The 13,736-nt window shown below is 39.0% G+C and overlaps 1 protein-coding gene across 7 annotated transcripts in view; it reads right to left on the bottom strand.

Annotated features, from left to right (window-relative positions):
• Nucleotides 1-13,736, bottom strand: part of CMSS1 (cms1 ribosomal small subunit homolog) — a 224,489-nt gene that overhangs the window by 8,779 nt on the left and 201,974 nt on the right. For all 7 annotated transcript variants that reach the window (XM_027681082.1, XM_027681083.1, XM_027681078.1 and 4 more), the window contains 5 exons: nucleotides 12,348-12,448; nucleotides 7,277-7,348; nucleotides 4,147-4,276; nucleotides 1,342-1,401; nucleotides 539-641 (listed from right to left, as the gene is read on the bottom strand). In XM_027681082.1, coding sequence (XP_027536883.1) covers nucleotides 539-641; nucleotides 1,342-1,401; nucleotides 4,147-4,276; nucleotides 7,277-7,348; nucleotides 12,348-12,448 — 466 coding nt within the window. The remainder of the gene's footprint in view (nucleotides 1-538; nucleotides 642-1,341; nucleotides 1,402-4,146; nucleotides 4,277-7,276; nucleotides 7,349-12,347; nucleotides 12,449-13,736) is intronic.

Below are 13,736 nucleotides of genomic sequence, written 5' to 3'. Positions count from 1 at the left end.
GAAGAGAAGAGAAGAGAAGAGAAGAGAAGAGAAGAGAAGAGAAGAGAGAAAAAGAGGACAGGGAACACTGAAAACTGTCACCACGGCACAGCAGTTTTCCCACCCAGAGCCAGCTGAGAACACTTACACAGACCTGGAGGCTCTCAGGCCACACTGGCACTTGAGGCCCTGGAATGCCATGCCCTCACTGCCTTTGATGCAAAGTCATGGTTCCTAGTGGTGGATCTTGATGCTTTTTGCATTTACTCTGTTCCCAAGTATAACATGTTGCATGTTCCCCTCAACTTGGTTACACTTTATTTTTGGTTTTTAACAAAAGTAACATTTCCAGGCAACTGAAGTACTGAGTGTTACTTTAGTCTAAACCGAATACCACACTCCCAGAGTCTAAAGAAGGAAGGGATACTGCATCAGTGTGAGTCAGTGAATTTATTGGCTAGCAGAGGACAGTGTCCCAGTTTTGCCTTTATGTCTGTGGTTCCAAGACAAAACCTCTGACTGACTGCCAACCTCAACACAACATTTGCTATCGACATACTTGATGAGTTCCAAGGAGCGAAGGGCAGAACTGCAGATAACCAGCATCACCACTGACTTCTTCTCCTTGTGGTTTTTACGGAGTTTTGCCCACTTAGGACAGACTGCAATGAAAAAGCCCTTGATCACACAGAGAAAGTACTACATGCCACAATTTTAAATTACTAGAGTACATGATGAACGGTAGCCAGCAGCAAGAACACACATGCTGACTCCTATGAGGTCTGGATCTTTGGCAACACTTCTACATTTAGTCACGGCTGAGAAACTGGAGAAAGAAATGCCCAAAACAAATAAAATACAGAAATATCACATAAATAAACAAATTAGATAAGCTTTAATAATCAATAGTTTGTAAGGTGACAAGCAAATGTGTCTTCATTTGCCACATATGGCAATTTGTATTAGAGAAAATCAATTGAAAAGAAACATTTACCAGACAAGAAGTTCTATATAACTATAAAAGAGAATAAAAATTCTCTTGGTTCATGTCAGCAGAAAGTTGCAGGATTTTTACTGTCAGACAGTACATACACCTACTTAAGAAGCCACAAGAAATTACTGACGAATAATCCCTAGCAATGAAAAGAAACCCCAGAATATTTTCATACAAAAAAAAAAGACAGAGTAAAAAAGAGATAGAAAAACAAGACTTGTTATAAAAAAAAAATGAAAAACCACTTAAAGTGATTAATATTTCATAATAAACAATATTTGGAGCTACAGATAAAAAATGCCATAATATTGCCTTGATAATATTTTTCATACAACTTTTGTCTCATCCAGACAAACATTTTAACTCACTTTCCTTTAGGTATGAAGAAAAACTGTGAGTGAGATCATTGGATGGCAAAAAACAGGAATCTGAAAACAAAAAGGAAAAAATATTTTTGTTGATGCATTTTAACAGCAAAGGGAGAATATATGTTTGCAGCATAACCACTAGTTATATTGATTAAAACCCAACTGTGTAAAATCCATCATCAATAAATTACCATTTCTGAAACAAAAATTAATGTACACTTCTTGTTGAAGAAACTTCATATTGGCTAAATCCGTGAAGGTAAAATCTCTCAACTCAACTGCAATTCCTTTCTTTTCTCCCACCATGAAATCATGAATACAGGGTTGCACAGGTGTGATCACATACCTGAAAATATTTTTTTATATGTCTTTGCCATAATGAAGCAAAAGTCTTAGCCAAAAGGCTTACAGTGCTGGACTGTTCCTCCAATGCACCTACAACGAAATACGCTTGTACGTCCCCCAGACAACTCAAACTGTGTAAACGCAAGAACCTACCAATAATCTACCTGTCAGTAAGTTTGTTCCACCTTCTGGTCTTTCACATTGTGGTAATCTACCTAACTATATTGACCCTAATGGCAACACCTACACTGACTTTAATGCCTTTGTCTTCCTTCATTTCCTGCTGACCTTCTCTTCCCTGGTCACTATGTTAACTAGTAAGTCTTTTAAAAGCACTCTGTGGCAGACATGCCCTTTTAACTTCAAGCTTCATAAGACAAGATCCTAACGGGTTCTTTGGAAGGTCCTTTCTGTTTATATAAACAGCCTAAGTTCTTAAGAAGGTGATTAAAATTTGATGGTCTGAAAACTTGCTACTGATGTAAAGGGTTCTTTGCCTGATGGAACAACATGCTCCTGCAGAATATTAACAATTCTGTCTTTAAGGACCTACATATTTGTCATCATGAAGCACAGCACATCAGGGTGTCTGTCTATGGATGTTTGTTGACATATTTTAACTGAATTAGAAAGGTTTCTTAAAGATGTTATTCATGTTCACATGGATAGTGCATTGTGCAAATGCTGACAGCATCAATCCATGGTTTTCACTGGAACAGAAAGTGTGACAAATTTGATTTGTAGCTAACGCCTGGTTGAAGTCCGGTCTGTGCACTTTCTTGAGGATAGCCACTCTCCATTATTATAGCTTTCATTTAATGGGTGTTGTCTTGCTAAAAACTTTTATTTTGCATTGATCCCTATTAAATCCAGAGATTGACATTTACTGGGACTTGAGTTCCAAAGGAAATGAATGTGTACAACTGAGGGATCAGCAGCTGACTTACTTTAAAAATCATGTTTAAAAGTTGCACTTGATGCTGGTGGGGAAAGACAGGGGCTGCCTTTCTTAATACATCATCTCATTAATGACTGAACAATTCAAGAGACAGTTTTGAAGGACAAGGTTTCAGTCCCTGACTTCTCACCAACAGTCCAGCAACACTGGAGTATGTACAACAATTTTAAAAGAAAGTTTCAGAAATGGGGAAAGAAACACATAGTTCCAGACTGCAGCAAGAGCCCATGTTGACTACAAACCTGGCCTTCTGCAGTTTGTCAGTTAACAGGAACACACAACTCCAAAATAGTTGCTTGTTATTTGCTTAGTGCTTTGACGTGAACGACTTGACAACCGTACAAGTTCATAAACTCCTTGGCACTCAAAGCTTTCAAGGCCCAGCATAAAAATTAAGAAAAAATATCTCCATCCAACCCAAGATCCAATCCATATGGAAATGGGTCACTTCACTAGCCCAAAGGGCTCTTTTAATAAGAAAGAAATCAAAGCAATTTATTATTTCCTGAAAACCTTATAGGACCAAAAGTACTTAACACAAGCTTTTCAAAGCAATCTGTATGGGACTTCTCCAAGTTTTCTTGATTCAACAAGAAAGCTGAACCTGCCCCACAGAAATAAAGGAGGGTCAACCTAGAAAAATGTGTGATAAGGAAGAGCATATTTATCTAGAAAGACAGGCTTATGCATTAAAAGAGAAAAAGTACTGCTGGTCTAGACAGCTTCTATATTTGGCAAAGGTCTTTAACAGTTCAAGAAGTACAAAAGGTGAATGCAGGTTAGTTAGCAGGCTGTTTGTTCCTCATGAGCACTGCCAAAAAATACTGGACAGTGTCTCTATCTGCAGAGTAAGAGGCAGAGAAGTTCAGTGTTGCCATCATCTCTAATGCAACCTCCAACAGACAAAAGCTAATCGTGCTCTGTCTTGCTTTTTGCCTTTTCTATCACTGGCTTCTAACTGGAGGCAGAATAGAGGGGACAAAGAGGGTCCTTATCATGGTTAAAACTTGGTCACTTCAAATGTGGATCAAAGTTACCATCTCAATTCATGCCATTCCTTGAAAAACCACTGTGTTAAACATCTCATAACCATGTCAGAATGATGTCGCATGATTTCTTGGTTTACTTCTGTCAGCCCTCCTATTATGCATCTGGATTGACCCAGATAATCTCAGAAACAAAATACAGTTCCACTCTCTAAGCATCTTGGAAGCTACTATTAGGAATCATATAATTTCTACTAGAAAGTGAGCTCCAGAAATTAACACTTTACAATAAAAGGACACATTTAAACAATGTTTCATTTCTGTAACTCCAAGAAACCTCACATTTATTCCAAAGAAACTGACATCTCAACTTAAACAGCAAATTAATATATAATGTAAGAAAATATTTCCATTAAAAAGTACAAAGTCCCAAAAATCTCCTTTCTTCTGCACAAAAAGAACTCAATAGCATAATGAAAAACCCATTATTTATATATTAAATACAGCATAAGTTACCTGAGAGCTTTAATTCCTCTATTTCAATCACTGAACGGTTTTCACCAAAATGCTGACCGAGCAGATTTTGTAGATCCGCAGGGACACCAGGTTTGGAAGCAGTTTTTTGCAGAATATCAGAAATTTTCTTCTAAAAAAAACAAGTAAAATGGGTTAAGGATGGTATTTTTATATTTTCCACTGCTCTTTGGCTAGCTAACAACATCATAAATAAATGTTCCTCCATAACTTGATACAGTTATATTTGTTTAATTACAGTTTAAGTGGAAAAACACCTTCCAATGGGAGAAGATTCCCTTTGTCTTTAGTGGGAATGCAGACTTCAGATACCCGAGATACTTTGATGAGATGGTCTGGGAGCCTGAACACAACAAGTCTTGTGAACTCACCTGAAATGTCAGTGTAACAAAAATATAATTGAAAGCTGGTTTTTTGAGTTTTGCTATTACTGCATTTAAGTATCAGTTTGAATTATTTTTTTTATAATTTATTTAGTTTATTATTCTTAAAGTGTAACAACAGGAATCAGGTGATTATATAAGACTTGGTCATATTTTGATTAAAACAGGGTAACTATCTATCTGTTTTGGAAGGAATTATTAGCTTTATTCACAGAATACCATGCCAGGGTGATGAAAATGATTTAAAAGCTAATAAAAAAACCAGAAGTCAAGCAGAAAGAGTTCATCAGCTACTTTGTTATTCCAAATTGTACAATTTTTAAATCAAGCTAATAATTTTTAGAGCCTGGATATGAATTCATAATCATTGTGTTTTACACCTTAGGAATGTTAGCAAATAACAGGTCTTGAATTCTCACTGAAGTGAAAGTGTTGCTGTATCTTCTTCCATAGTTAAATGGATCATGGGGGTAGAATAGCCCAAGGTTCCCATTATCTGAATGATCAGTCAGCATGTAAGAAAACAGCAAAGTTTCAAGGACAGAGGCAGCCTGGAGAGAATGACAAGAATGTGAAGCCTCTCTTGTTCTCACTGAGATGTGAATTATTTTTGAAAGGCCAGCTTAAGGTTTCTCAGCTGTGTAAGCAAAACTGAACTTGCCATCATGAGGACATGTGGCAGCATAAGCCCAGAAGTGAAAAGGAGCAGAAGTGTGTGGTTAGGATGGAGCAATAGGGTATGTATTTGCGAGGCAAAGTGAGACTTCACAGAGATGTGCTGGACCTGGAAAAATTTGTGGCAGCTTTGGAGGGATGGTGGGTACCTTCAGTTTCGCAGGCTAAGGTCTGGGGCAGCAAAGATCAATGGAAATTTTGAAGAGAGCTATGGCAGGAACTTTAACATAGGGGACAGACCTTCTGTGATCCCTCTTTCCCTCATTCCATCTCAGCACCCATTCACTCCTCTTTTCCATTCCCTACCACTCTGTCTCTCCTTCTTTCCCAATACACCCCAAATGCTCCCATAACGGCAGCATAAGGGGCAGAAGGCTGAACAGGGAAGGTCCATATGGGGACAGCTGAAGCAGCAAAAGCAAAGTAAGCAGCTGCCTCTTCCAGCCATCTGCCACTTTGGCCACTGCTTTCACCTCTGCTAGAAGCCACCTGAGTGTTTGCAAGACCCCGAGTGAACCTTTGATGGTGGGACACATGGAGATGAAGTGCTTATGCCTTCCTCTCAGTCTACCTTTGTCCTGGTGCAAAGCCCCCTGCAGTCCCTGGAAGACTTTCCAGAGAATGTCTGGCTGTTCAGCAGGTTTCTGCAGTGCTTGAATCTGTAGCATTCCTTCCCAAGATTCACCTTCCTTTATCACTGTTGTATTCTTCTGCCATGCAACAACGGTCTTCCCAAAGAATGACCAGAGGCCATCTGCAGCACGGACAGCCTCTGCGGGAGGCCCACAACCAAACCTCTTTGTTGTTCCTCCTATCAACCACAAATGCTTTTCTCCATCCCCTGTCCCACAACCTGCCTCTTAAGTGACCCACATTTGTGAACCTCTTGCAGGCAGTAAGACAGAACTATCAGGCTCGTTTTATTTTGTAATTCAGTGTAAGATGCTGTTCCGCAGGACCATTACATCATTCATTGGGCCACTTGGCTCCTTCAGGAAAGTTATGATCCTCTGGAGGTGAGAAGCCGGATACTAATGAGAAATTCTGTAACAGCAAGAGCAAGGACACCTGAGCAAACTCTCTTTCTTCAAGAAGAGTTGTAGGGAAATGTTCCTTATGCAGATAGTTTTATTATTTTTCTTCCAATTCATTCCAGATGCTTAAAAGCATCTTCCTTATTTTTGGACAGAGTATTTTGTTTGGAACCCATAGATCAACCTAATAAATGTTTCCTAAAGGGCTTTTTTGACTGGCTGTCTATGTCAACTTAGTGGCCTGGTCCCACTGAAACCAAAGGTGTAACTAAGTGCCTGTTGTTTTTTGTTTTCCTGAGAATGGGGTTTTTTTGTTCGGTCAGTTCACCAACTTCTGCCATGGGATGCCCTTGCTCCAGCAGCAGTGCAGTAAGTACCACGGTCACTTCTGCCAGAGCCGCATTTAAAACAAAATCCCACTCTTCCCTCTTCCCATTCTCTAGATGATTAGAGGCCTGACATAACATAAAAAGGCCACCTCTCAGCCTTGTGAGGGAGCCAACTATTTACAGTCTGTCCCAAAAGACAATTAACTTGCCTGGTGCCATATAATCTCCATTTAGGCTGCAGAGCGCGTTGGATGTCATGGGTGAGGATGGAGCATAGCCAGAGAGACAATACAGAGTATCTATTTATATACTTATGTTATGAGGAGAAGAGCGAACAAGGGCAGCTTTTGGCTCAAAGGATGAAACAGCAGCTGGAATGGGGTCAGATTCTACAGCAACTGAAATTTCACCTTCCTTTGACACAGTCACACTTTCCTGGTGTGTCAACCCTTGCAAGTGGGGTGCAGGCATGTACAAACCTTGAGTGGAGTGTAGACACAATGCCAAAGTTTAGGTTGGGAAAAGGTATTTTGAGTGAGGTCTAAAAATTAGGAATTTCTATTCTCCTCTAAAAGAAGATGCAACATTATGACCATATTACTTCTCATCATTATGGGGTTGTCTCAATTATGAATCTTATAGTACATACACCGACTGCCCAGTCCCCAAACACACTCTAGGACATTCATACCTTCTTTCTCCTCTTTGCCTTTACAGTAGTCTCTTGTTTTTCTTCAGGCTGACTTAGAAAACACTCCGTAGGCTGCAAAGCACATTAAAAAAAAAAAAAGTAAGAAAAAAAAGTCACCAAAGGGAGGTAAGAGGGGATACAGAAACCATAATGTTGCGTTAGGGGAAAACAAATAAAACCAAACTTCTCCACCTGTAGAAGGGATCAAATTCTTACAGTCACATGTATAGGAAGTAATTTTGGAATTGAGATTGCAGTTGTAACCAAGAGAGGAGTAAGAGAACAGAAAGTTGAAATATTCAGGGTATAGTTGTAATTCCATAAAGTGGTAAAAAGCAGGTTTTGATACTTTGGAAAAAAAACAGCATGAGGAAAACATGAAAAAAACCTATCACAAACTTTATATTTTTAAGCTCTATTATTGTGTGTGATAGTTTTTTTAAACTTTGCCAGTAGCGTTCTAAAATAGCTGGGTCTAAGGTGAGCATCCAGATGGTAAAAGACAGCACGGAACTGGGCGAGATTAACTGGAAACAATCATGCTCTGGATTTCCTTTTACACTTGTAATGTAAAATTTAGGAAAACGTGTTTCAAATTTGTCCTACCCCAGTCTTGCTTTGTCTCCTCATAGCAGGTAGGGTCAGATGCACACAAGAAAAATACATGCTGCATTTCAGAATAGTTCAACACATGCTGTTATCACTAACCCTCTTTTGTAAACAGGTTGAATTTGTCCATTTGTACCAGAGTCACTGTTCAGATGATCCAGGGGTAGGATTTGTCCTTTGCCACCTAAAATTGTCCAAAACAGAGGAAGCAAAGCACAGGCTTTCCTTGTTTTGAGCATAGCAATTCTCTTTTGCCTTCTTGGGGACTTTCACCCCATGGAAATGCAAATTAATCTACACAGAGGGGCTTTACAGCTTAATAAGTGACTTGATGAAGAGTAATGGGAAAACAGGCTGGGTTGCAGGAAAAAGCTCCCTGATATTAGGATTCATTTGGCTGGAAAAATCTGCTCTTGTGAGAAAATGTAGAGAAGACTCATCACACGGAGCATTAAAAAGCTTAGGAACAGCAAATCCAGTGCTATTCCCTGGGGAAAGCCTGAAAGAAAAGTATCAGCAGCATAGGGAGCCTAGCTGAAAGCCAGAGAAGATGTTCATTTGTTCCCTTGTTAAAGGACCGCTTCAAGCAGGCCAAGAGGGCCAGAGTATTTGGGCCTTTCTGGGCCCTCTTTAACAGGAGGACACTTCACAACAACTGGTATTGGATGACCCTACCCAGCACATTTGTGCCTTTCCAAGTCCACTCTCATATCCTTATCAGAAGCATGTTTTGAAGACCAATTGTTCATATTATGCCTACTGTACCCTTTTTCTCCTAACTCCCCTAAGTTAGCTATAGAAACAGGTAACTGTCGTGGGGTACCTGTCGTGAGGTCTTGGTCCGAGGGGAAAAGAAGGACACATAAGACACACGAGGATGGTGAGACAAAGAGATGTCTGCCTGCTCAGCGCAGCAGGCAGCCTTTTATTGAGCTTACTAAGTTCACACACAACACAAACATATTCCTACAACAACATCCAGGAATCCAAGCACCTGCACATTATCAAACCGTCTTAACCTTGTACTCCCTGCAACCCAAGGCCGTGTCCATGGAAACCATCTAACCAGCTCCGCTGCTCCCATGGAACACGGCCTAACTTTTGCAATTCCTCAAACTTCAATTGTGGGGCTACGACTTCACCCCACAGGTAACCACCATGCTCAACACAAACAAATGTGCTTGCTCCTGCTTTCTGTGCCATGAGGCAACCAGACTCATTGCACTTGCAAAGGCTGTAATATTGTACAGGAATGACCCTGCAACTGGTTGAAGAATGAAATGAAACTTCAGAACTACTGGAGAAGATTTGGCTGGGGACTGACTACAGTCAGCAAAACACTCTACAATCAGGGCTGGAATGTAGCACAGCCCGGATCAATACCCAGGAGAAGGTGAGATAGGGACCATATCTTGCCCCAACAACAGAGATCTGTCACTGTGATCTTCTCAGGTATAAACAGATGTTATCTTCACCAGAAATCAAGGGAATGACTGCAAGAAGAAATTCACTTCAACTAACAAACTTGTTCCAGGGTTAACATAAGCATTTTTGGTTTATTTTTGGTTTGTTTTTATTTTAAAAATCTCTGTCCTGACTCTGATTCAAGTGCTTTTAAAACACAATCATATGTTTCTTCATTCCTATCCCTACCATTAGCATTCCCAGACATTGAGACTGAAACAGAGCTACCCTTTCCTCTATCCTTACGCATCCCAGCTGTCCATAAATACTCAAAGACCACTTGCCAGGTGTTTTAATAATAAATTCTATTTTCAACATCATATTTTATGCAGAGAACAAGTCTTTGGATTGATTTAGTCAAGGGATACTAATAATCAACCAAAAAATCAGAAAGGAGCCAACCTGAATCTCTGTCCTCCAGCTGAGTGTGATGGTTCCCTATCCTAGTAGTGCTATTACTCTTCCAGCATATTGAAAAATGTCACTCATTCACTCTGGGCCCATTTGTCCCTTCATACACATTGTGATCTGTTTTATGTAACTCTGCAAAACACTCCCAGCTGGTATCTGCATGAGAAAAGAATGAAACCTGCAACAGACCTGAAAAATTTTCTCTAGAAGAAAATTTTCTCACTGCTGACCCTTCATTCAGATGTTTAAAAGTATCACCAAATACCATGGCTTCTTTTTTGAAGGCAGTATGTAACCCTTCCTTTCAACAGCAACAGAAGCACACAGCAGACAATACAAGTACAAAGCAGCTTGTAGTCAAAGCCTTGCTCCCTTACAGAAGCATGTTAAGATTCAAAATTACCTCCTTTACACTGAATATATATATTTAGACATAGTATATTATTAGCCCAGCAATAATAACTCCTCTTTATTCAGACATTAAAAATCATGCCATAAGAAAAAGATAAACTTCATGGTTGTGAATGGCTGTAAACTTACACATCTTCGATGATCTGCAGCCTAAAGTATTTCAGCATCTGATTTAGACTGAACTTCTGACCCTTATCCAAATGTTCACTGCCTACCTACTCATGAAATAGTTCTCTGCATGCCACCCTTAAGAAAAGGTCATTTGCATACTTTTCTTATGCAAGACACAGAGCAGACAACCAACTGCTTTTTGACATGGCTCCCTTGTGCTCTGTGTTTTTATGCTATTTTTACACGGAAATTCTTAAAATGCAGAAAACAGGAAATTTGTGCCGAGACCACTGATTTATGAACTAAAATGTCATAAATTCCTTGTTTGTTAATCCCAGACAGAACATAAAATATTTCCTGTATTATGTTTCTAACATAATTTTTTCTTTACATGTTGCCAAAGTTACTGGAAATTCAAATGTAGAGTGAAAACATTCTTGCACGTGTGTGAAAGTTTACATTCTAAGTCAGCCCTATACTCTGACTTTCAGAGCTTGTAACAAAGTAAACACCTCAATGTGTCATTCAGAGTGGAGACAAATTATTCATTTCATTGTAAGCCTGAGGACAGCCTGCAGACTAGGAACATAAATGTTCATAATCCTATTTGGTTGTCTCGTGACTGGCTTTAAGGTTCCAAGTCCACTGCAGAACAGCTTCCAGCCTGTGAATAAGGCATGGATGAGTAAAATGGGTTTGGTTATATGCACCAAAACTACAAAACTACTAGCTTTTCATAAATACCTCTGATTTTGCAAGTGTTTTGCTCTTAAGGACAGTAACACATCCATGACTTTGAGCTGCCATAAAGCATTTCCCTCTTGTAGTTCCGTGTCTAAACATCAAATTACCTGATTCCAAAATGCAGACTGATATTCTTTATATGACAGAAAGAGCTGTGGCAGGTGTTCTGCTACAGCTGAGCAGTTCCAGGACACCTTGGCAAGTACCTTGTGTTGGCTACTCCTTTCTAATGTTCTCATAAAAAGAGTCAAGCAACTTTCCCAAACAAAATGTCTTAACTTACTTCTAAATGCTTAAGTGAAAATAACATTGATTAAACTGGCTCCATAAGAATTGTCACCAAGCTGAAGTCCTCAGCATCTGATTCCCTGGTAGAGCATGTACAAAGTCAGTACAGCTTTCTCCTGTATTGCTTGGTTCTCTTTCCTAATCAAAATGTTGAACTAGTTCAGATATTTGGATCACTTCACCTTTGGTCTCCTTGAAAAGACACTCAAAAGCATAGTAATTGCTACCATGTTGTTTACACTTCTCTGTTACAAAAAAAGAACACCCCTGCAAATGGTTTTCACTTGGGCAATTGCCTAGGCATTACATAGTGAATTTACTACTGACCTAGAGGTCAAAATTAATATCTATAACCTCAAGGAGAGATAGCTTCCAATGCAATTTTAGCTCTCTGACAGCCACTCAGTTGATTCTCCCATATGGTGTCAGGAAGGCAGAACAGATTTACCTTCAAACAAGAAACTTCTTAAAGTCATCTGACCTCCAGATGATTTTTTTTCTCGATGCTGCCTCTTCTTTGGCATACTCCATGTAATGCTGAACAACACAGTTCCTACTGTGATTAAATGAAGCTTTTAGCAGTGCAAGGGTAAGAAAACATCAATCTGTGTAGGACTCGAATTCTTCTTCACTTGAATCTTGCATGGGGGACATGCTTGGGCAGAGAAGTTGTACAACATATCAATATAGCTTTCTAGACTTTGTATGTGCAGGGAAAAGGAAAAAATTATAGGGCAGGACACTCAGTAGCACTATCCAGGCTTTTATCACTAGACAGACACTTCGTTGCCTGGCAACCTCAACTCACACAAAACAAGAGTGAAGTTATTACTGAAATGTACTTGAATGTGATTGCATCTAAATAAGGCAAAATAATTAAAAAAAATCTTATTACATGAACAGATCAGATAAAGAGTGAAGAGAACTGTCCCTTTACTGAACAACAGGATGTTTCTGTTTCTCTATGCATTATTATCCTTGTGCCTATCTTTGTGCCTGTGTCTATCTCTAAACAATCACTAAATTTACAAACCTGCTTTCTTTTCTTTTTCACAGCAGGTTTGGAATCTGAATCCTGATGTGTTGCTGTCTTCTTATCACTTGCTTTCTCAATAGCTTCATCATCTGAAGGATCTAATGAGGAAAAAAAGAAGAGGGTTTTTTACTGTTTTTCAAATCCATATATCTTTGCATTCAAAAAAAGGGAAAAAATCCTCATCTGAAAGGTTGTCACAATAATACAATCTCAAGATTGGCAATAAGCACAGCTGTAGTGATTCTTTTATCCTTTTCAGAACACTAGTATTTGAAATTTATTCTAAGATAAGGCCCAAGCTTCTCCTTGTCTTCACAGTATCACATCTGGCAGGCAATATATTTCTTTTCTTTCTGGAATGCTGCAAAGTGGGTGCCAGCTGCAGGATCACAGGTGGAAATACCTGACCTTTCCAAAATCTCCACTGAATTAAGCCAAGCAGTGAACAATGAAAAATGTTTCTGATATACTACATCTTAACTCACATGACATCTCACTATTTCAGAACAAGTAAAACATGGTCTTGGATCTGTTGTGCTGCATTCACCACATATAATTACAGATCTATCTTTTTAAACCCCAAAACAAGCATTAACACTGGTATTGAAGACTAATGGCAATATGATCCACAGGATCACTGTAAAAATACATTTTGCTTGCTAAGTTTGATGACACTTCTTTTAAAATAAGTCATCTCTTCCTACCAAAACAAGTCTTGCAGGTGAAGGAAAAAAAAAACAAAAATCCAACCAAGCACATACAAAAACGCACAAACCCCCCACCCTAAGCTGCCAAATGTCTTACTGACACCAATTCAAGAGGAAAAATTACAAGACTGGTATAATGTCCTTTTGTATAAAAAAATATGCACACGTTTCCTGCTAGTACACTTTAATTGTGTGTCTCTTACTTCACTAATAATTAGACAAAGGCACCATTCCCAAAGTTTAGGCAGTACATTCACAAGACTAAAATAGGTTTATGTTTTGAAAGAAAGCTATTTAAAATCAGAAGTCTTTACCCATTCTCTACTTCATCTCTTCTATCTATAGAAAGACTTTGGGGAAAAAATACATGCACAGCAACAGCTACCTCTAATATTGTTATACTAGTGCTTCAGATGTATTCAAACACAGACATTTCTGCTGGGGACTGAATTACTTCCTTGATCATTGCCAAAAGCATTATCGTCCATCAGACTGAATTAATTCAACTTCTGTATCTGCAATATTTCTGCCCAACAGGTACTTAAGTCATTATTGCAATCTCCTGTATTCCAACGTCGTAAATTTACAGCTTCAAGACAGGTACAAACTGAAAGAGGGCAAATTTAGGCTAGATATTAGGAAGAAATTCTTTACTGTGAGGGTGGTGAGATACTGGAAC

This window comes from Neopelma chrysocephalum, unplaced genomic scaffold, assembly GCF_003984885.1.
Source record: "Neopelma chrysocephalum unplaced genomic scaffold, ASM398488v2 Primary Assembly neopelma1_60, whole genome shotgun sequence".
Classification (NCBI taxonomy): Eukaryota; Metazoa; Chordata; class Aves; order Passeriformes; family Pipridae; genus Neopelma; species Neopelma chrysocephalum.
This window is presented reverse-complemented; position numbering and strand designations above follow the sequence as displayed.